Below are 24,269 nucleotides of genomic sequence, written 5' to 3' on the forward strand. Positions count from 1 at the left end.
ATGATGCTGCTCGTTTATCAGGCTCCTCGTCAGTGGTATATGACAGTGGGGTCTACAATCACAGTGGGGGTTTTACATCGCTATAGGAATGAAAAATGCAGTTCCTGCCATCCCTGCACATGCCCACTCCACTGCCATCCCTGCTCCCTGCACATGCCCACTCCACTGCCATCCCTGCACATGCCCACTCCCCTGCCATCCCTGCTCCCTGCACATGCCCACTCCCCTGCCATCCCTGCACATGCCCACTCCCCTGCCATCCCTGCACATGCCCACTCCCCTGCCATCCCTGCACATGCCCACTCCCCTGCCATCCCTGCTCCCTACACATGCCCACTCCCCTGCCATCCCTGCTCCCTACACATGCCCACTCCCCTGCCATCCCTGCTCCATACACATGCCCACTCCCCTGCCATCCCTGCTCCCTACACATGCCCCTTCCCCTGCCATCCCTGCTCCCTACACATGCCCGGCCATCCCTGTTCCCTACACATGCCCCCTCCCCTGCCATCCCTGCTCCCTACACATGCCCCCTGCCCGGCCATCCCTGCTCCCTACACATGCCCCCTGCCCGGCCATCCCTGCTCCCTACACATGCCCCATCTCCTGCCATCCCTGCTCATGCCCCCTCTCCTGCCATCCCTGCTCCCTACACATGCCCCCTCCCCTGCCATCCCTACACATGCCCCCTCTCCTGCCATCCCTACACATGCCCCCTCCCCTGCCATCCCTGCTCCCTACACATACCCCCTCCCCTGCCATCCCTGCTCCCTACACATGCCCCCTCCCCTGCCATCCCAGCTCCCTACACATGTCCCCTGCCATCCCTGCTCCCTACAGATGCCCCCTCTCCTGCCATCCCCGCACATGCCCCCTCTCCTGCCATACCCGCACATGCCCCCCTCCCCTGTCATCCCTGCTCCTTACACATGCCCCCTCCCCTGCCATCCCTGCTCCCTACACATGCCCCCTCCCCTGCCATCCCTGCTCCCTACAGATGCCCCCTCTCCTGCCATCCCCGCACATGCCCCCTCTCCTGCCATCCCCGCACATGCCCCCTGCCATCTGCCCCTGTATATCGCCGCTGTCAGTATGCGCCCGGCCTGCAGCAGACACTAATCTCAGCAGAATGTGATCCCCGGGGCGGTGCAGGGAGCGGCCAGATGCACAGCGGACAGTCTGCAGCTGCGGCAGGGGCCCCGTTCTGTTGCTACCACCGTACCGGGGCCTCCTCCGCGGCCTGCCGTGCACCACATCCCCTCCGTGCTCCCGGCCAGCCCGCAGGCACACCCTCCGTACACTCACCGGCTTTCTCTATTTTCCCGGACATGTCCGCCTCCGAGGCCTCCCCCCGGGGCCCAGCTTCCTCTCTTCGGTAACGTGTGTCCGGGCACCGGGGAGGCCCCGGTCCCTGTGGTTCCGGTACCCCGGCCTATGCCGGCAGCGGCATGTCTCGGCGGCACGGCTTGGTGTAACCGGAGCGAGTCTCAGTACAGCCGGTGTCCGGAGCGTCTCGGTGTCTGTCTGCTGCTGGTAATCCCCCGGTGCTGCTGCTGCGGTCACGGCGCCGCCTCCAGTGCGCTGACAACACTGTGCGCCCCCAGCGGCAGCGGCCAGTACTGCGGGTCAGACCCAGCCACCATCCATCTATCCCATCCTGTACACTGTGTGCCCCCAGCGGCAGCGGCCAGTACTGCGGGTCAGACCCAGCCACCATCCATCTATCCCATCCTGTACACTGTGCGCCCCCAGCGGCAGCGGCCAGTACTGCGGGACCGACCCAGCCACCATCCATCTATCTCATCCTGTACACTGTGCGCCCCCAGCGGCAGCGGCCAGTACTGCAGGACAGACCCAGCCACCATCCATCTATCTCATCCTGTACACTGTGCGCCCCCAGCGGCAGCGGCCAGTACTGCGGGTCAGACCCAGCCGGCATCCATCTATCCAATCCTGTACACTGTGCGCCCCCAGTAGTAGCGGCCAGTACTGCGGGACAGACCCAGCCACCATCCATCTATCCAATCCTGTACACTGTGCGCCCCCAGCGGCAGCGGTCAGTACTGCGGGACAGACCCAGCCACCATCCATCTATCCAATCCTGTACACTGTGCGCCCCCAGCGGCAGCGGTCAGTACTGCGGGACAGACCCAGCCACCATCCATCTATCTCATCCTGTACACTGTGCGCCCCCAGCGGCAGCGGCCAGTACTGCGGGACAGACCCAGCCACCATCCATCTATCCCATCCTGTACACTGTGCGCCCCCAGCGGCAGCGGCCAGTACTGCGGGACCGACCCAGCCGGCACCATCTATCCCATCCTGTACACTGTGCGCCCCCAGCGGCAGCGGCCAGTACTGCGGGACCGACCCAGCCGGCATCAATCTATCCCGTAGTGTACACTGTGCGCCCCCAGCGGCAGCGGCCAGTACTGCGGGTCAGACCCAGCCGGCATCAATCTATCCCATCCTGTACACTGTGCGCCCTCAGCGGCAGCGGCCAGTACTGCGGGACAGACCCAGCTGGCATCAATCTATCCCGTCCTGTACACTGTGCGCCCCCAGCGGCAGCGGCCAGTACTGCGGGACAGACCCAGCCGCCACCATCTATCCCATCCTGTACACTGTGCGCCCCCAGCGGCAAGTACTGCGGGACAGACCCAGCCACCACCATCTATCCCATCCTGTACACTGTGCGCCCCCAGCGGCAGCGGCCAGTACTGCGGGACAGACCCAGCCGGCACCATCTATCCCGTCCTGTACACTGTGCGCCCCCAGCGGCAGCGGCCAGTACTGCGGGACAGACCCAGCCACCACCATCTATCCCGTCCTGTACACTGTGCGCCCCCAGCGGCAGCGGCCAGTACTGCGGGACAGACCCAGCCGCCACCATCTATCCCATCCTGTACACTGTGCGCCCCCAGCGGCCAGTACTGCGGGACAGACCCAGCCGGCACCATCTATCCCATCCTGTACACTGTGCGCCCCCAGCGGCAGCGGCCAGTACTGCGGGACCGACCCAGCCACCATCCCGTCCTGTACACTGTGCGCCCCCAGCGGTAGCGGGCAGTACTGCGGGACAGACCCAGCCACCTCCATCTATCCCATCCTGTACACTGTGCGCCCCCAGCGGCAGCGGCCAGTACTGCGGGACCGACCCAGCCACCATCCATCTATCCCATCCTGTACTCTGTGCGCCCCCAGCGGCAGTGGCCAGTACTGCAGGACAGAGCCAGCCGCCATCCATCTATCTCATCCTGTACACTGTGCGCCCCCAGCGGCAGCGGCCAGTACTGCGGGACAGACCCAGCCGCCATCCATCTATCTCATCCTGAACACTGTGCGCCCGCCCCCAGCGGCAGCGGTCAGTACTGCGGGACCGACCCAGCTGGGAACCATCTATCCCATCCTGTGTACACTGTGCGCCCCCAGAGGCAGCAGCCAGTACTGCAGGACAGACCCAGCCGCCATCCATCTATCTCATCCTGTACACAGAGCCGGCCCTAGACTAAATGTCGCCCTAGGCAAGATTTTGGCTGGTGCCCCTAGTGGCGTGCGGTGGGGTGAGGCAGGTGAGGCACAGCCTTTCCTGTCATAGTAGCGTATTTGCCGGAGTTTTGAATTGATAAAGTATGTCAAAAATACAAAGAATATATATATTAAAAAAATCTTATTTTTATTATTTTATTATTTTAATCATTTTTATAGCCAAAACTCTGGAGTAAAAAGTCTATGGCAGGTGAGGCAGTGCCTCACCTGGCTATCTCTTATCAAAACTCAGCAAATCTCCAGCAGTGTATACTGCTGCACATGTGTATAATGCCAGCATGTACCCCCTGGCTCATATATTGTGTGCATATTTGGTTCTGTTACTTGCCAAGGACTCTTGAGCCATTTACCTCACCGCACGTCCCTGGGTGCCCCCTAGCACCGCCACCATTTCCGCCTCTTTCCCTGCTCCCCTTTCACAGCACCATCAACCCTCATCATAGCAGTCATCATTTTGGTGCTCCTATCCGCAATATTTTAAATAGAAACAGTGCACACATTCGGTGCGCAGCCCAAACAGGGGTGCATTCTTGCTGGGAAGGGGCATGGCCACACAATAGCACCCCCAATTCAAATTATGCCACACAGTAGTGCAACTTTATTCACATTATATCATGCGATGGTGTCCCTTACATTACATCACACAGTAGTACCACTTTACCTTATGTACATTACTCCTCACATTATTCACATTATACCCTTAGAAAAAAATCCTGAGAAAATATTGTATTTTAAGCACCTCCATGGCCACACTGCAACCCAGCACAAAGCAGTGTGTGCTGGGCAGAGGAGAAGAGCTGCAGCTGCTGCTGTCACTTAAGGGGAGGGGGCCCGGCTGATATCGTGATGATCACGTCGGTCGCATCGCCATTATAATTGCATGCGATGGACGCGATCAACGCGATTTTCTCATTGTCGGCAATAAAGGCTAAAAATAGCCAAATATTGCATCGGTCGCGTCCATCGCATACCTTAAATTACCTTAACTCAAGGTATGCGATCACCCACGACGGGCGCCATGCTAGGAAACAAGTACCCATTATACTGTAGATGCCACTATGATATGCCCTCCGGTTGGAGGGTTCGTACTGGGATATTGCTCCCGCGGCTGCTTGCGATGACACTAGATATGATGTGCTGTACGTCAATGAACAGTGATCGTGCAATCCTTTATTAACTTGGTTCCAGTGTAAACAGGTGATCTGCGCTTATGGGCAGGGGCGCCAACGGCCGGGCCCCGGGAAAATGGAGGGTGCGTGGCCACCTGATGGGGCATGACCACCTGATGGGGTGTGGCCTTTGGAGTAGAACATGGCCATGACCCCTCCCCCTGAAAAAAAAGCGAGCAGGGCCCTCATACTTTTGACTGTTTGTAAACACCCAGTTTGTTGTATCACTGCATACCTCCCAACTTCTGCAGATTGACAATAGGGACAGTGTCCGAAAAGGGGGGAGTGACCTATGCTAATTAGGTTGCAGCATATGCAAATTAGCCGCTGTTAGGTCACGCCCCCATTCCCCCCTTCTGAGATGCTGAATGGACTCTGTGCGCATGCGCACAGTCTCCTATTGTAAAGTGAGACGGAATATGCTGCGCTTTATAAGAAACTGTTAATAATAATAATAATAATAATAATAATAAAGTGATCAGACGGTGGACGACTAATACAAGCAGTCAGATTCCTCCTGCTTCCATGTAAGCACCCGCAATAGCCTTCAACCACATCTGTATCCGGCCCAGGGTCTGGATTATTTGCAGTGTAATTCATTTCCAGACACATTTGTTAATGTCTCACAATGCCGCCAGTAGGTCAGGTAAGGATGTAGAAATAAGATATGTAGAGTAGTAGTGCCCCTTGCTGGCTGAAAGCGGTATTGCAGGAGAGTATTACATCACTCCACATTCTATCCAGACGCTGACTCAAGAGAATGGGATGAATGACTGGAGGGCAGGAAATGCATTCCATCCATAGTAATGCGATGTCACAGAGAACCAAGTAATCTGAGCAGAAAGAAACGACAGCAGCTATAGCCCACACGGCCTGATTCAGAGGCAGCCACAGTACTGCTGTGCAGCTGAGCAATGTCTGTGCTACACATGAATAGTCTAGGACAGGCAAGTGGTGCAGAGGGCTGTACAAGGCTGCCATCAGGAATTGTGGGTCCCAGCACTTAGAAGATAGTCAGGGCCCTGCTGGGGGTTGAGCTGTGAATAATGCAGGTAAAGCCAGTGGTAGTGGTAGATACATTTATAATCGCTTGGTGTCAGGGCCAGTGATCTCACAGGAGAACACGTGGCCCTGACAGATCACTCAGAATGCTCATCTACACACATCGCTACGAGAGTCCTGCAGCACTCAGAATGCTCATCTACACACATCGCTATGCGTGAGGCCCCATAAGGCCGAGTCCTGCAGCACTCAGAATGCTCATCTACACACATCGCTACGAGAGTCCTGCAGCACTCAGAATGCTCATCTACACACATCGCTACGAGAGTCCTGCAGCACTCAGAATGCTCATCTACAAACATTGCTACGAGAGTCCTGCAGCAGTCAGAATGCTCATCTACACACATCGCTACGAGAGTCCTGCAGCACTCAGAATGCTCATCTACACACATCGCTACGAGAGACCTGCAGCACTCAGAATGCTCATCTACACACATCGCTACGAGAGTCCTGCAGCACTCAGAATGCTCATCTACACACATCGCTACGAGAGACCTGCAGCACTCAGAATGCTCATCTACACACATCGCTACGAGAGTCCTGCAGTACTCAGAATGCTCATCTACACACATCGCTACGAGAGACCTGCAGCACTCAGAATGCTCATCTACACACATCGCTACGAGAGTCCTGCAGTACTCAGAATGCTTCGGGCACAGATCCTCGCTGCGCTCGCCATGCTTCGGGGCACGGGGCCTCGCTGCGCTCGCCATGCTTCGGGGCACGGGGCCTCGCTGCGCTCGCCATGCTTCGGGCACGGTGCCTCGCTGCGCTCGCCATGCTTCGGGCACGGTGCCTCGCTGCGCTCGCCATGCTTCGGGGCACGGTGCCTCGCTGCGCTCGCCATGCTTCGGGCACGGTGCCTCGCTGCGCTCGCCATGCTTCGGGCACGGTGCCTCGCTGCGCTCGCCATGCTTTGGGGCACGGGGCCTCGCTGCGCTCGCCATGCTTCGGGCACGGAGCCTCGCTGCGCTCGCCATGCTTCGGGCACGGTGCCTCGCTGCGCTCGCCATGCTTCGGGCACGGGGCCTCGCTGCGCTCGCCATGCTTCGGGCACGGGGCCTCGCTGCGCTCGCCATGCTTCGGGGCACGGGGCCTCGCTGCGCTCGCCATGCTTCGGGCACGGAGCCTCGCTGCGCTCGCCATGCTTCGGGGCACGGAGCCTCGCTGCGCTCGCCATGCTTCGGGCACGGAGCCTCGCTGCGCTCGCCATGCTTCGGGCACGGAGCCTCGCTGCGCTCGCCATGCTTCGGGCACGGTGCCTCGCTGCGCTCACCATGCTTCGGGCACGGTGCCTCGCTGCGCTCGCCATGCTTCGGGGCACGGGGCCTCGCTGCGCTCGCCATGCTTCGGGCACGGTGCCTCGCTGCGCTCGCCATGCTTCGGGGCACGGGGCCTCGCTATGCTTCGGGCACGGAGCCTCGCTGCGCTCGCCATGCTTCGGGCACGGTGCCTCGCTGCGCTCCCAATGCTTCAGGCACACTATTATATTCTCTCCTCACGCCCTATTGGAAGGTAGGGTATGGAATACCACCTGTCGGCACATGTCGACTAAAAATAAAAACATGAAAAACTCATGTTGACCTTTTGACTGTCGACCTTCCAACCGTGTTGACCTATTCCATGTGTCGACCTTCAGTGGACATCCCAATGAATGTCGACCTAATCTGGGTCCATGGACTGACCGTAGACCGTACAGATGATGGGGGAATGCTAAGAAAGCTCCTGTATTACTTCATGCTCAACGTCTGCTGTAATATAAATATACAGGAAGTGAGCAGCTGTATAATAATAATAATATATATATATATATATATATATATATATATACAGGAAGTGAGCAGCTGTATAATAATAATATATATATATACAGGAAGTGAGCAGCTGTATAATAATATATATATATATATATATATATATATATATATACAGGAAGTGAGCAGCTGTATAATAATAATAATATATATATATATATATATATATATATATACAGGAAGTGAGCAGCTGTATAATAATAATATATATATATACAGGAAGTGAGCAGCTGTATAATAATATATATATATATATATATATATATATATATACAGGAAGTGAGCAGCTGTATAATAATAATAATATATATATATATACAGGAAGTGAGCAGCTGTATAATAATAATAATAATATATATATATACAGTAAGTGAGCAGCTGTATAATAATAATATATATATATATATATATATATATATATATATATATATATATATATATATATATATATATATATACAGAGAAAGGATCCGGCACAGCAGGACTTAGGGTAGCCAGAGGGTGTTAGACGTGCCCAGGTGCCAGCGATAGGGACCTTTCAGCCCCTTGTAGATAAGCAGGGAAAGAACGGGCACTCAGGGTCTTGTTAGTGGTGAAAGCAGAGACTGTTTATTCAGTCAGAACGTCCGTCTACGTTTCGGGGTCTCCCCCTTCGTCAGGACAGGTAAGTGGTATAACAACAGTGAAGTGCAATACATGTGAATTATATAAGCTCAGTGACTGCAGCTTGCGCTCACTCTCCGGGACCGCTAGGCTGACTTCCGGGTGCGATCGCGCCGTGATGACGTCACTGTGACTGACAGTGTCATCCCTCCGGCGCATCAGAGCGGGGCTTGCCTGCGGTCACGTGGGGCGGGCTGTGGGAGGCATACAGAGCGTCATAGAGTACACATAAAAAAATATACATGGTAAATTCAAACAGTGACAGTTGATGATACAGTGACATGTCTGTACTGTGAGTAATAAATCCAGGACACAGCACCTAGAAACATAAACATGCAAAAAATTAGTGATAACGCACTGCAAAATAGGCAAAAAAACTATACGTGAGGTGGTGCTGACATCTAGTGGTGGACATACGTAATGGATAAAAGAAGTAATTAAAAACGAAGTAAGCTAAACTTGGTACAGTAAAGCTGGAATACATGTATACCGTGTAACATGGGTGCTGGGTGTGCTCACAGCACTACCTGCAAGAGTAATACTGCTGTTAGGACTGACATGTGCCTGTAAAGAGGGGCAAAAATGGCCCGTGGGTACTGCATGTAAGTCAGTTACCCAGTGTGCCCGCAGCGTCATGCATGGGGTGGCAAGTGGGCAAATGACATGGCTGAACTAAGGATGACCCAGAACAGTGGCTCTGAGGGAGAGGGCATTTACAAAAAATTGTGAAGCCCCAAGGACTCGTTAAGGCCCTTAGGGGCCAGTGTATCCAGTTTGTAGATCCACTGTGACTCCAATTGAAGGAGTTTTTTGGATCTGTCACCCCTGCGAATGGAAGCTGGAATGTGGTCTACAATTCTATAACGGAGCATGGCCATATTGTGTTTTGCTCGGGCAAAATGCCGAGCAACTGGTTGTAAGTGAGCAGCTGTATAATAATAATTATATATATATATATATATATATATATATATATATATACACAGTAAGTGAGCAGCTGTATAATAATAATAATAATATATATATATATATATATATATATACAGTAAGTGAGCAGCTGTATAATAATAATAATAATATATATATATATACAGGAAGTGAGCAGCTGTATAATAATAATAATAATAATAATAATAATAATAATAATAATATATATATAAATATACAGTAAGTGAGCAGCTTTATAATAATATATATATATATACAGTAAGTGAGCAGCTGTATAATAATATATATATACAGTAAGTGAGCAGCTGTATAATAATAATAATAAAAATATATATATATAAATATACAGTAAGTGAGCAGCTTTATAATAATAATATATATATATACAGTAAGTGAGCAGCTGTATAATAATAATATATATATATATATATACAGTAAGTGAGCAGCTGTATAATAATAATAATATATATATAAATATACAGTAAGTGAGCAGCTTTATAATAATAATATATATATATATACAGTAAGTGAGCAGCTGTATAATAATAATAATATATATATATACAGTAAGTGAGCAGCTGTATAATAATAATAATATATATATAAATATACAGTAAGTGAGCAGCTTTATAATAATAATATATATATATACAGTAAGTGAGCAGCTGTATAATAATAATATATATATATATACAGTAAGTGAGCAGCTGTATAATAATAATATATATATAAATATACAGTAAGTGAGCAGCTGTATAATAATATATATATATATATACAGTAAGTGAGCAGCTTTATAATATATATATACAGTAAGTGAGCAGCTGTATAATAATAATATATATATATACAGTAAGTGAGCAGCTTTATAATAATAATATATATATATATATATATATATATATATATATACAGTAAGTGAGCAGCTGTATAATAATATATATAAATATACAGTAAGTGAGCAGCTTTATAATAATATATATATATATACAGTAAGTGAGCAGCTGTATAATAATAATATATATATATATATATATATATACAGTAAGTGAGCAGCTTTATAATAATAATATATATATATATATATACAGTAAGTGAGCAGCTTTATAATAATATATATATATATACAGTAAGTGAGCAGCTTTATAATAATAATAATAATATATATATATACAGTAAGTGAGCAGCTGTATAATAATAATATATATATATATATACAGTAAGTGAGCAGCTGTATAATAATATATATATATATATATATATATATATATATATATATACAGTAAGTGAGCAGCTGTATAATAATAATAATAATAATAATAATAATATATATATATATATATATATATATATATATACAGTAAGTGAGCAGCTGTATAATAATAATAATAATAATAATAATATATATATTTTTGCTTTGCGTGTTAGTTGCATTATAAACCCATACAGCTACTGCTGAGTTTGCTGGAACTATATACATAGGATTAATAATAGTTATATAGCTGAGATTTTTTAGATATCCGCTAGGGGGCAGCATAACCTCCTAAATGACAGTAAACTAAACTAGCTTAGACCTGAGGTTTCATAGAAAATACAGAATATCAAATGGGGGTGGGGGGTGTGATAACTGCAATAACCCCAATGAACAGTAGGGATGGGCACGGGGAGGAAGTGGGCGGGCAGCTGACACCCGGTGACGTCAGCTGCCTGCCCCCGGCACAGACCGATTACCATGTGAACACCCACCGTTTACATGGGAACCTCCATGAAAAGCTGGGTGTTCCCATGGGCGTGACTATCCGCTGCTGCTCTACGCCACCTGGTCGCACCCGGTGAACATGTGAATACACCAAACATCGGTCCCCGCGTGAACGAACGCCAGCTGCGAACGGACCAAAATAAGGTCCAATGTCTAAGTTGACCTTCAATAGGTTGACACTATGGGCCTGATTCAGACCACCCCAAGTGATTATCGAAAGACCGCGCATGCACACAGTACACAAGCCATCCGTCTGAAGGCAGCGAGCGAAGGCTAGCCTTCGGTCGTTGCTCGGCTCGCAGGATGATTGAAACCCTGCGGCATTTGGGTATGTGGCGCCAGAAAACAAAGGCATACCCAGTCACTGGGAGGGAGGGCCGCTGATGTCACCACCGTCGCCTCCTCCCCATGGTAAGTCTAGCACTTGCCCATACACATCCGATTTTGTTAAATTTTGACGGATTGGCCCAAGAAATCGGCACAAATTGGATGTGTTTGACATCCCCTCCGACCCCATTCGCAGTCCTGTGCGCATCGAGTCGGACCCTACAGATAGAACCTGCTGCAGGTTCAATCTGTCGGATCGGACCCATCAGCGGCACACGATGTGTTTGGACCAATCCAAGGTATGTGCCAGTGGTAAGGACCTATGTACAGCAGCGGGGTCCGGGAAGAGAGGTCCAGCCAGCGGGTCCGAGCGGCGGCGGGGCACGAAGCGCTGCTGAATTAAAAAAAATATTTTGAAAAGACTGGCCGGATGCTGATACGCCGCTACAACCTCTCAGCTGCCGATTGGACCCACTGAACAGACACTACTGCTCGCCCCCCGCCGCTACCACCTCTCAGCCACCGATTGGACCCACTGAACAGACCCTACTGCTCGCCCCCCACCGCTACCACCTCTCAGCCGCCGAATGGACCTACTGACCGGACCCTACTGCCCGCCCCCCGCCGCTACCGCCTCTCAGCCGTCGATTGGACCCACTGACCGGACCCTACTGCTCGCCCCCCGCCGCTACCACCTCTCAGCCGCCGATTGGACCCACTGAACAGACCCTACTACTCGCCCCCCACCGCTACCACCTCTCAGCCGCCGATTGGACCTACTGACCGGACCCTACTGCCCGCCCCCCGCCGTTACCGCCTCTCAGCCGTCGATTGGACCCACTGACCGGACCCTACTGCCCGCCCCCCGCCGCTACGACCTCTCAGCCGCTGATTGGACCCACTGACCGGACCCTACTGCCCGCCCCACACCGCTACCACCTCTCAGCTGCCGATTGGACCCACTGACCGGACCCTACTGCTCGCCCCCCACCGCTACCAGCTCCCCAGGAGTTTATTGCATGTAAAAATGGCACATCATGTGCCAAATGGTAAGTGAGCCTCCCGAGGAGCTGCCGGGAGAGCTATGGGGCAAACCGGGTCGACTTGGACTCGCAGCCCAGCAAGCTGGTCTGAATCAGGCATTACATGCATACATCCCAACATTTTTTGAGCTCTGATTTGGAATCCCTGCCGTGCGTCCGAAAATGGGGGCGAGGTTTTGTTCCCTCGCAAGCCCCACCCCCAAGTGATGCTGGTTTGATGGTGTACCCATTTACGCCTCGTTGGTGCCGCTGCTTACGTCCCCCAACCTCCCGCCGGTCACTATGGGTCTGTGAGTAGCGAGATTGTCCCGCTAACATCAGGACGGGTCGGCTGCCCGCTAGGTGGTCGACATAAATTTGGTTGAAATGCTCAAGAGGTCGACACAGCTATGGTCAAACATGAATAGGACGAGGAGTTTTTTGGGAGGATTTTATTTAACTTTTTATTCTTTACCATTCACGTGAACTCGAGGCACCTGGTCCAAAACATGGCGAGAGCAGCGAGGGGACACGGTACACTAATTGGGGTACACATGCTCAGGTGTCAACTTTGACACAGACATCGAAAAACTCAACCTTTTAAGGTTTCAACTTTTTGCTTGTGTTGACGCAGCGCCGACCTAACAACTGTGCATCTGCTCAACCTCCAAATATTCACATAGAAAGATAAATAAAAACTCCATATAGTCCAGGCATGTCCAAACTGTGGCCCTCCAGCTGTTGTGAAACTACACATCCCAGCATACCTTGCCATAGCTTTAGCATTCCCTAATAGCAAAACTGTGGCAAGGCATGATGGGACTTGTAGTTTCACAACAGCTGGAGGGCCATAGTTTGGACATGCCAATCCCCTCTGCCTGTGCATACACACTTGAGGATTCTATGAAAGATATCGGTCAGTAAGAGGCTTCTGAGAGATATTGTTTGCCCATGGGAACACCGGGCGTTCCCATGGTAATTTGGACGACACACACACCTTGCGCATGTACACATCGTACCGTGCGCATGCGGCCTCTTCCGATCATCGGCAGCCCTGCAAAAAGATCTGAATTGGGCCCAGATTCAGAAACAGAAGTAGGCGTGTGATTCAGGAGCAGAAGTAGGCGTGTGATTCAGGAGCAGAAGTAGGCGTGTGATGTCACAGAAGAGCATTGGCGCCGCAGTGTCCGTGCTGACATTAGAATTAGTCTGCGCTTTCAGTGTGATTTTCCTTCTGTGACATCATGGCGCAGGTCCCTGCTAGATATCGCAGCGTGTCTGAGAGCGCGCAGCAAGTTTTCTTCCCTTTTTATCTGGCACCCCGTTATGTTACATTTATCTTCAGAACCTGCGCCATTACCTTAAAACATCCGTCGCACACATCCCGTTTGTTGTCTTTTGTAAAAGTACTGGGAAATTTTTATGCATCAATAATATATAGAGAAAGCATCTCTGTGCCAGCAACAGCCCTCAGGCTGCTCTGGAATTATGCAAGGCCTGTCAGTAACCCCTTGGTTAGTGGGAGGCAGGAGAGGGAAGGGGGGGGGGGGGGCTGTAGAAAGAAAGGCGGCTGGGAAAATGATCATTAATTTTTGTTCTAATTTGCATTCTTCATGTTGAATAATGGATCGGCTAAGGCTATTTTTCCTCTTCTACGATGTCTCTGATAGAACTCCTCAGCAGAAAGACACAATGGGGGAATTTACTAAGATGTGAAATCTACTTCACGGGTGACATTTAATGAGATGTGAAAATGTGACTTTTGCGATATTTTCGCCAAAAACGTACTTTAGCACCTAAGTCCGAAAATGCACTTTTTCCGGAATTCGCATATTTAATGAGATGTGAAAAATGGAAAAAAAACGCTGATTTTGCCACGACATCGCACTTTCTGAAAGTCGGAACTCGCATCCAGATGTTTTCCCATTGAATTGTATACAATTCGCATATTTAATTAGATGTGAATTCGGGAAAATGTGTCTAAAAATCACCAATTATTTAGACCAGGTTCTGATATGCGAATTGGCCAGAACCCTACACAGTATTGAGATCTGTTTAAATAAAAAAATTTGTTTAAAAAAAAAATGGCGTGGGGTCCCCCCTCCTGAGCATAACCAGGAGACGCATCGCCCAATGACGCTATCAGCCTCTGCAGCCATTTTCTTTGCGCGGTAATCCCGAGGGTTACACATGCTAACCGTCATTAGATGCAGCACAAACTGCTGGAATCTATGTGTTTCCCCGCACGTGACAAACAAGCGGCTGCATTTGCCACGTGTTTATTCTAGTGGTCCTGAGGGTGCGTGAAAAAAACCTCTGAACTGACAATCACCTTGGTTACACTCAGGGCCTGATTGACCAATAGGGTGATCAGGCTGCAGCCTGGGGTGCTGGGTCCTGGGGAGGCACTGCACGAATAGGGGGGTGGGACTGGGTCTCTGCAGATACTATGTGTACAGCATGGACTCTCCTCTTCCAGGCATGTCTAACGTTGGCCCTCCAGATGTTGTGAAACTACACATCCCAGCATGCTTTGCCACAGTTTTGCTATTAGAGAATGCTAAAACTATTGCAAAGCATGCTGGGATGTGTAGTTTCAAAACATCTGGAGGGCCAACGTTGGACATGCCTTCTTATTATTATTATTATTATAATTTTATTTATAAGGCGCCACAAGTGTTTCGCAGCGCCGTACAAAGGAACAATACAGGGAGACAAAACTTGGCATAACATTGAATAAATAACAAAAATACAGTACAAATAAAGAGCGCCACAGTTCAATACACATTACAGCTTAAATGTAAGTAGTGAGGACCTTCTTAGAGGTATTACTAGACTTCTAGCATCTATCAGAGGAAGGCAGTGCGCCCAGCGCTACCCGGAAGTGTGACAAACATGTAATCCCCCCTGACAACGAGCACATGTAACAACAAGCACATAACACCCTGACAACCCAGCAAGAATCTCCTGGCAACGAGCAAGTAACCCCCTGACAATGAGCACGATACTCCTGGCAATGAGTAAGGGTGTGAATCGTATTGTCGACGGCACTTAGGTCGACAGGTGGCAAGGTCGACAGGGGGCAAGTTTGACATGGATTTAGGTCGACATGGGTAAGGTCGACAGGTCGGAAAGTCAACATGGGTTTTTTTTACTGTTTTTTGAGCCGACATGTGCTGACAGCCGTAATTTCATGCCCTACCATACATTAGGGCGTGGTGGGAGAATAAAATAGCGTGCCCGAAGCATTGCGAGCGTAGTGAGCGATGCAAGGGGCTGCGGTTGACTTCCAACTGTGTCCATGTCAACTGTGTCGGCATTCGGGTAAAAAAACAGTAAAAAAAAAACGACGGCCACCGGCTATTCTCCCTCGTGGGTGTCCACCACCCCCATAGAGGGAGAATAGAATAGGTGGCGAGCGTAGCGAGCTACCGTGCCCGCAGCGTGGCGAGCCCGCAAGGGGCTTAGTTGCGCTCACCATGCTGTCTGAGTCCGGCCAGTCGGGATCATGACTGTCGGGACCATATACCACACCCCTCACAGACTGCAAAAACTATTTGATGATTAGTGGCTTGCGAATAGGGCGGGATTTAATTCTGGCAGGGCGGTGTACACCTGGTTGCAGGGCTCTGTATGGGGTGGGATGTCATTCTGGCAGGGTGGTGTACACCTGATTGCAGGGCTCTGCATGGGGCGGGATTTAACTCTGGCAGGGCGGAGTACACCTGATCGCAGGGCTCTGTATGGGGCGGGATGTCACTCTGGCAGGGCGGTGTACACCTGATCGCAGGGCTCTGTATGGGGCGGGATGTCACTCTGGCAGGGCGGTGTACACCTGATCGCAGGGCTCTGTATGGGGCGGGATGTCACTCTGGCAGGGCGGTGTACACCTGATCGCAGGGCTCTGTATGGGGCGGGATGTCACTCTGGCAGGGCGGTGTACACCTGATCGCAGGGCTCTGTATTGGGTGGGATGTCACTCTGGCAGGGCGGTGTGCACCTGATCGCAGGGCTCTGTATGGGGCAGGATGTCACTCTGGCGGGGTGGTGTATGCCAGGGCTCTGCAAAGTAGCAGCCCCCTGTGATCAGGTCAGAATACCCCCCCCCCCCTAGTACACATCAGCTAACATCTCGCCACCTGACGGTCATGAAGACAGGTACAGTATACATGGCAGCGGGAGAAGTAATGAGGAAGATCATAGAACAACAATACATGTAAACGAGCTGTTCAGGCTGAATGGTAAGTACTATAACCAGGCACCAATGGTGAAGCACTAGAAGCACCCGATTGGTATTCATGTAGTTCGCCACCTTGCTGATTGCTGAGTTAGAGGAATTGTCCGCCCCTCCCTGGGAGGCCTCCTCCCTAATTCTCCAGCCTTATGATTAATTCCTGCCCATAGCCTGTGAGGAGCTGGCTCTCTGTGACAGGCAATCCTCCAGGAGACCAGATTAGCTCACAAAGCAAATTTCTCATCTTCGGCTGCCATCCATCAGACTCTCATTATAATCAGCGGGACAGTTCATTGGATCCCCCCGTTACTGCTGCGCCCGGCGTTCTGCAGTCACCTCGGCTCTGTGTACAGTTCTCTCCACGGCGTATTTATCCTGAACACATCCCTCCTGGGTGTCCCTCCATTACACCCAAACCTCTCATTCCTCCCAAACAGTCCCTCTATTCAAATATGCTATACAGAGGCAACGGAGTCATCTGCCACCGGGCTCCTGCTCCTAAGGGGGCACTTCTGCAAGTTTAAATCCATTAATACAAAGCCATCGATATCGCTTCCGTGGATGAGTTCTGAAATATGTGTGTTCTCTCACTCTCACATCTCCATATATATTATATAAGGTTGTGTGTGTGTGGGTTAGGAGGGGGCACAAATATATATCTTGCCTCCGGGCAACTGGGACGAACTTACGCCACTGATGCTATATCCAGGAGATCTCCATGTATACACTCCCCCAAATTGTGCCCTGTGGGGTGGATGCAGAGTTTGTGGAACATCTCAGGTGAATCTGCTGACAAGAAGAGGTGTACACAAACCAATTCCCAGCTATGATTCCGTGTGCAGCACCTGAGCCAATGCTGCAGCTGCCTGTGTATGGCGGCTTGGCGAGTCCCGGAGCGGGACTCCCGGGGGCTACATACAAAGACGCAGATCAATAGATAATCGGGCTTCTCAGTAGCCCTATGGTCACATCGCAGGGCAGCAGGAAGTAAGAGGCCGGAGCCACGGTCACTGCGTATGGGATGAGACACAAGCAGAAAACACGACATCTGCATTTTTGCCATCACTCCCCATTACCTCTCACAATTAGTCCCTGACCGTGAACAACGCTTCGCGAACAATTCCTCCATTGTAAAGCTGTGTACATACGGGGGCGAAAGGGGCTGAAATCGCTGAAAATATGGTCGCAGGCGACCATATTGCCAGTGATAGGAGTGTGCCCCGGCTATACAGTCGCTGATGAAAAAGAGACACTGAGCAATATATCTCCCCGTGTGTACGGGGCTTTAGTCCATGGCAGAGATTAGATGCATGCGCACACTGACGACTATGGCTCCGTCTGCTTTGTAGCCATCTCTGAATGAGCCCCTCAGCTGAGCTGGGTGTTTCCATCGGTGCCCGGTTGATAGATCTACGATGTCTAGGTGACACCAAAATTTTGACAGTAACAAAAAGGTTGACATGAAAAATGTTGACACAGGGAAACAGGTTGACACAAGCAAAAGGACGATACATGAAAAGAGCAACAATGCAAACCTTTTTTTTTGTGGGGGGGGGGGGACGACTTTTTATACTTTATCATCCACATGGGCTCTGAATGGAAATGGTAACATTTGCAATGGTAAGTGCAGCGGTACCAGAGGAAGGAACAATGCCCAAAGCATAGTGAGCGTACCGCGCTACACTGATTGGGGGTCCATGTCGTCAGGTGTCGACATTTACACAAAAAAATTAAAAAATATTATGTCGCCCTTTTCATGTGTCAACTTTTTATGGTTGTCAATGTCAACTTTTTAGTGTCGACGTAGACACTGTAGACCAGATTTGGCCAAAAGGTAGATCCTGATCTCCCAGTAGATCTTGGGGCATCCGCTGGTAGATCACGGCCAAATTAACAAAATACACGTGAACTTGAACATCTGACGTTTCAGAACGCCAGCTCCCGGTAGTGCCCCTGATGTCATGACGTCACCGGAACGCTGTGAAGAGCCCTCTGCAGCTGTTATATATCAGTCTGGCCCCACACCCACATATGCTGGGCTTACCGCTCTGTACCAGCACAGAGGCTCCTCACAGCACCAAGTACACCCTGAGCGACTCCTGGATGTAGTGTGGGGTGTAATTGTCTGATATGGGTGGTACAGTGGCTGCAGGCTGATGCTGCTGGAGTACAGTCGCTGCCTGCTCCGTTGATACAATACCCGAGTGGTTCCGTGCTTGTGTCCTGGTTATCAGTCGCTGACTGACTAATAGATCCTAGAACAGAAGAAAATGGCTGTGCGCTGTCGGACCACGGTGTAACAAATTATGAGCAATCACAAATATTCTGTTCAGGCAGCAGTCAGATGCGGGTACTTGGACCACATATAGAAAGATCACAAAGAGAGAAAAAGACAGACTGCGCTAAAATAGAAATCAAATGTAATCCAAAAATAAACATAACGGTATCAAAGCAATTAAAATACAAAATAAAATATAACAATATAAAACCAATTTCATTTGAAGGTCACTATGGCCAGTATTAGTAATACTATTAGTAATCCAATCACATATAGCATCTACCATTCTTATATATGTGATTATATAACTAATAGTACAGAAACTTGTATGCTACATGGGTGTATATTGTGTGTAGGTATTTTAGCAATTGTCCCTGCGAATGTGGGGCAGAGAATCGGCTGGCCTGCGAGGTGTGAGACTTACTTTTACCAAGCGAATGATTTTAAGCTCAATCAGTCCGAGCGCTCTCACAGTGGAGCGAAGCCACCGCCCAGCACATGTAGTCACCACCCCAGTATACGCCCTGGTTACCGCCCAGTTGTGCCCTCGCCAATCCATACGCCCACATTACAACTACTCTGCACGAGTTTGTTCGCTACCGTATTTCTACTCGTATGGTCGCCCAAACCTACACATGCGCCTTGCGAATGGTACGCATGCGCAGTGGGCTAAGATACAATATGCAATAAAGCTGGCGGCGGTGGGGGGTCCCTTCAGTGAATAAGAAATAACTAGCGCTATGCGGCAGTGCTTGAAGCGCTTCTGTTTTGAAAACACTGGCCGCACGGAGCACGCTGATTGGCTGAGATTCACGCTGATTGTGCAGTTCTTGATTTTTATGTATTTATATCTACAGAAATATACAGTTACCATCTCTACTGGCAGCAATGCCATGTGCAACTGTGCCCGCCATCGTACAGTTAGATTTACGGGTCTGCAGTTTCCGGTACTTTCATGCATGTGGAAAATAGCAAAACAAAATATCAGTACATGGGCCACCTCCGAATCAGGCCCATTGACAATGGTAGATCTCCGCTAAATATGTGAACTAAAAGTAGATCCTGCATACCTCCCAACATGACCCATACCAGGAGGGACAAAATGCTCTGCTCCTGGACTTGCTGCCAGTAGTAGTTGCAGAGGTGGGACTGCACCAATGTCACAAATTCAAAAAGGGGAGCCACACCTGCCAGTGAGTCCAGACTGTGGTGTTTAGGGTGGCAGTTGGTGGGGCTCCCCTATCTGAATTGTGGACTGTGCTGCAGCCCTGCAACTGCCACTGACATGGATGTCCAGAAAGAGAGCATCTTGTCCCTCCTGGAATGGGTTATGATGGGAGGTATGATCCCGGGACACAAAAATCTGGCCACCCCTGCTAGAAAACAATGTAACTACAGTGACAATTGTGTTCATATAAAACCTCACATTCCCAAAGATTTATAGGGAAATCCTGCCGCCATCAAATAATACATTAGATTCTGATGTGAATGTAATATTTAAAGTGAGAAGTGAAATCACATTTCCCTCAGGTCAGTCATGCAAAAGACAAAGGAGCTGTGATGTCACATACCTCCCAACTGTCACGATTTTAGAGGGACAGTCCCGATTTTCGGGTCCTGTCCCGCTGTCCCACCCGCGGCAGGCATTGTCCCGCTGCGGGGGGTGGCAGTTGGGAGACCCCCAATCTAGTAGAATAGACGCTGTGCGCATGCGCACAGCGTCTATTCTCGTATGAAAATGAGGCCGCGGCTAATTAGCATAAGCCGCGGCCTCATTTGCATACGCCCCGCCCCCTTTTCGGACGCTCGCCGCGCGAGTGTCCCTATTTCATACGGACAGAAGTTGGGAGGTATGATGTCATAATAGGCCTCAAACCACAAACTGGCCAATCAGGTGGGGTCTGTGAGGTCATAGTGATGTCATAATCAGGGCTGTACTGAGGCTGTCTCACTCATTCACCTCACAGGACTCGGGCAGTGCGCAGCTCACCAGCAGGAGGACATACTCACATAAGGTTAGTGACTGGACAGAGATAAGGGCAGGTTAGTGTGATGCGGCGGCAGACTCGGAGCGTGACTTCTGTAATATATGACTGATCACCTGACCGACAGGACAGTATTGGATAAAAACAAATCTCCCACCTAGGGGGGCAGTACTAAGCAGCCACTAGGGCTGCACCTGGGACACCTAAGGGCGGTGTCTGGATGGCGCTGGATAAACCCTGTATGGAGCGGTTAGGACGTGTCGCAAGGCACAAGGTGTCCTATGCTGCATCAAGTCCCCGTACGGATCCCTACTTATTAATGTGCAGAGGTGGGAGAGATGTATACGGTGCTGTACCCATTACTTTGTTATTATCTGATACTGTTGTTATAGTTATATCATAGTTTGGGCTCCATGTAAGAGTGATACTAAATCCTGGCAGCATATTGTGTTAGTGTCCATGTGATACACAGGATATGCCGCTGGTATTTACCATCACACACAGTATCTTTCCAGCGAGGACCAGCGGTGTCCCCTCCTCCGCTGCATCCTCTGCTGTGTTGCCAGCAGCCTGTTGGCAATGGGTTACTGACTAATGCACATACATGACGGCCGTCTGTGTATGTGTATAGAGATCAGACCCGGTGGGGACATACGAAACAGAGTTAGAGCTGTCCTATATATATCATTGCAGCCCTAACCCCTTATAGCACCAGTAGACGAGTCCTAAAGGGGTTCTGGCTGTTTCTTACATGGAGTCCTAATACTAATGGGTAGCTAGCTACCTTGTCTCTTTCCCCCTACCTTGTCTCTCTCGCCCCCTACCTTGTCTGTCTCACCCCCTACCTTGTCTCTCTCGCCCCCTACCTTGTCTGTCTCGCCCCATACCTTGTCTGTCTCGCCCCTTTACCTTGTCTGTCTCGCCCCCCTCCCTTGTCTGTCTCTCCCCCCCCCATTACTGTGGACATGCGCGTGCCCCCCGGTGCCATCGGGTGCGTTCTTCATCATCTGGGAAAAAAGTTAAAATACAGATTTGGGGTGACAGAAGGGATGACGGGTTATATAAGGTTAGTGGGTGGGTGGTTTGGGCAAACTCTGCAAAGTCTCTTAATGCCTAGAGGGACGGGCAGTCCGTCAGCCATGGGTCCCCAGAGGTTTCCCCCACAGGGGGTTTTTCCTCTCCTGAGTGCTGATGGATGACTCCACCATCTTGTTCCTCTTATAGGACAAGTGTGTAAGAGTTCTGGAACAATCCTGTTCCAGAATTCCCTATTTTATAATGCAGAGCAAAAATAATATATACATTTTACTTAAAATAAAAGTTAGAATTTATTTATTAAATATATTTTGTGTGAATTTGTCTTTATTTATATTAATAAATGCTCCAAAAGGTCAGGAGGTCGCAGTGAGGGCTGGTGGGTAAATGAGAGCAGAGGTGGTAATGGAAAGTAAATGGAGTAGGCTTACACCCTGATCACTGAGGTGACCATACAAATGGGAGGGGCTTATGGAGTAGGCTTACACCCTGATCTCTGAGGTGACCATACAAATGGGCGGGGCTTATGGAGTAGGCTTACACCCTGATCACTGAGGTGACCATACAAAATAGGAGGGGTGTATGGAGTAGGCTTACACCCTGATCACTGAGGTGACCATACAAATGGGCGGGGCTTATGGAGTAGGTTTATACCCCGATCACTGAGGTAACCATACAAATGGGCGGGGCTTATGGAGTAATGAATCAATGCCTCTGACTAATATGCGCTCAAGGTTTGGTAGGGAAACATTATATTTGTATGTGTTGTATGTGAATAATGCAAGGCGGTTATATGATATATGGGTTATAAACTCCTGATAAATAATAATAATAATAATAATAATAATAATAATAAATACAAATAAAAAGAAGATTTAACAAAGGAGGAAGAGGAAGAAGAAGAAGAATTATATTTCTACAGTAATTTCTCCAGTTCGGCACAGGACACGTTACAGATAACATGAACATATTACAGAAGTTTAGGTTTTCAGAGAATACAGAAACAATGAATAAAATACAAAGGTGTGACAGACATTTTGTGTTATCGATGCCAAGGATTATTCCTCCTACGCACATTGGGATTAGGAGAGATTATTGCAAAATTATCAGAACCAGTCACGGCTCTTTCTACACAGGAGAGTCCCAGGCGAGGCGGCCATCTTGGACGCACAACGTAGGTTACAATGTGCAATTAGCAATACATGACAATAGGACATACAAGGGTAAAATAAAAAGCAACCTATACCCCTTTCACATCGCACCTACTGTGATTACCAGGTTCATGCCGGTTTTTTGCCGGTTCGACCCGGTAATTGGTGCGATGTGAAAGGGGTTACTGGGTCCTGCAAAGCAGTAGCAACACGGCAATATGAACCAGTAAAAAAGAAGGGTTCTTACCGGTTCGTTGCCGTGTTGCTTTGCGGTGTGAACAGGTTAATAAGGTCGAGTGACTTGTTTCCCGTTCACACCAATGGAGGAGGCAGTGCTTGGAGCAGTGCCAGCACTAAGCATTGCCTCCTCCACCTCCCCCGATGATGCTCTGCCACGCCCCTGGGTGAGGTCAGCGAACCGGAAATATTGGCATTTGCTGAGGGGATGTGAACAGAGTAAAATGCAGGGTTGTCCAGGGACTGAACCGTTTCAAAGTCCCAGTGCGACCCTGCATTTTGTGATGTGAAAGGGGTAGAACAGGATTCACACTGCAGAGGTTCCAATCACAGACAATAATTATATAACTGACCGAAAGTAAAAAAATAAATAAGAAAAACGATATTAATTCCGTGTTACATTTGGAAGATGTTAAACTTTGAATTGCATATAATATAGGCATGATCCCACGTGGATTGCTGACAGCTCAGGAGTGATAACTGTGGGCTGTGGTAATGGTTCCAGTGATACAGACTGTTCGGTAGGTTGTGTATGTTATCAGCCTAGCAAACATATGTATGTATGTATATGTATGTATGTATATGTATGTACGTATGTATATGTACGTATGTATATGTATGTATATGTATGTATGTATGTATATGTATGTATGCATGTAAATATGTATATATGTATGTATGTATGTACGTATGTATGTTTGTGTGTGTGTGTATGTATGTATGTACGTATGTATGTGCAGTTGCTGATTCTTATGTATTCATATCTGCAGAAATATACAGTTACCATCTCTACTGGCAGCAATGCCATGTGCAACTGTGCCCGCCATCGTACAGTTAGATTTACGGGTCTGCAGTAAGGGGTTTCCGGTACTTTCATGCATGTGGAAAATAGCAAAACTAAATATCAGTATATGGTCACCTCCGAATCAGGCCCATTGGTAGATCTCCGCTAAATATGTGAACTAAAAGTAGATCCCGGGAAACTAGAATCTGGCCACCCGGCTGTAGACTGAAGAGGCGTGGAAAGACATTTCTT

At 49.2% G+C, this 24,269-nt stretch overlaps 1 protein-coding gene across 5 annotated transcripts in view; it reads right to left on the reverse strand.

Annotated features, from left to right (window-relative positions):
- The window catches only part of RAPGEF1 (Rap guanine nucleotide exchange factor 1), a 108,650-nt gene extending 107,052 nt beyond the window's left edge, over positions 1-1,598 (reverse strand). For 3 of the 5 annotated variants that reach the window (XM_083160914.1, XM_083160912.1, XM_083160911.1), the window contains exon 1: positions 1,306-1,598. In XM_083160914.1, coding sequence (XP_083017040.1) covers positions 1,306-1,330 — 25 coding nt within the window. In that variant the 5' untranslated portion in view covers positions 1,331-1,598. The remainder of the gene's footprint in view (positions 1-1,305) is intronic. The other 2 variants (XM_083160915.1, XM_083160913.1) reach the window with 1 other exon arrangement.
- Between the last annotated feature and the right edge of the window lie 22,671 nt (positions 1,599-24,269).

Source organism: Crinia signifera, chromosome 9, assembly GCF_055691185.1.
Source record: "Crinia signifera chromosome 9, ASM5569118v1, whole genome shotgun sequence".
Lineage (NCBI taxonomy): Eukaryota > Metazoa > Chordata > Amphibia > Anura > Myobatrachidae > Crinia > Crinia signifera.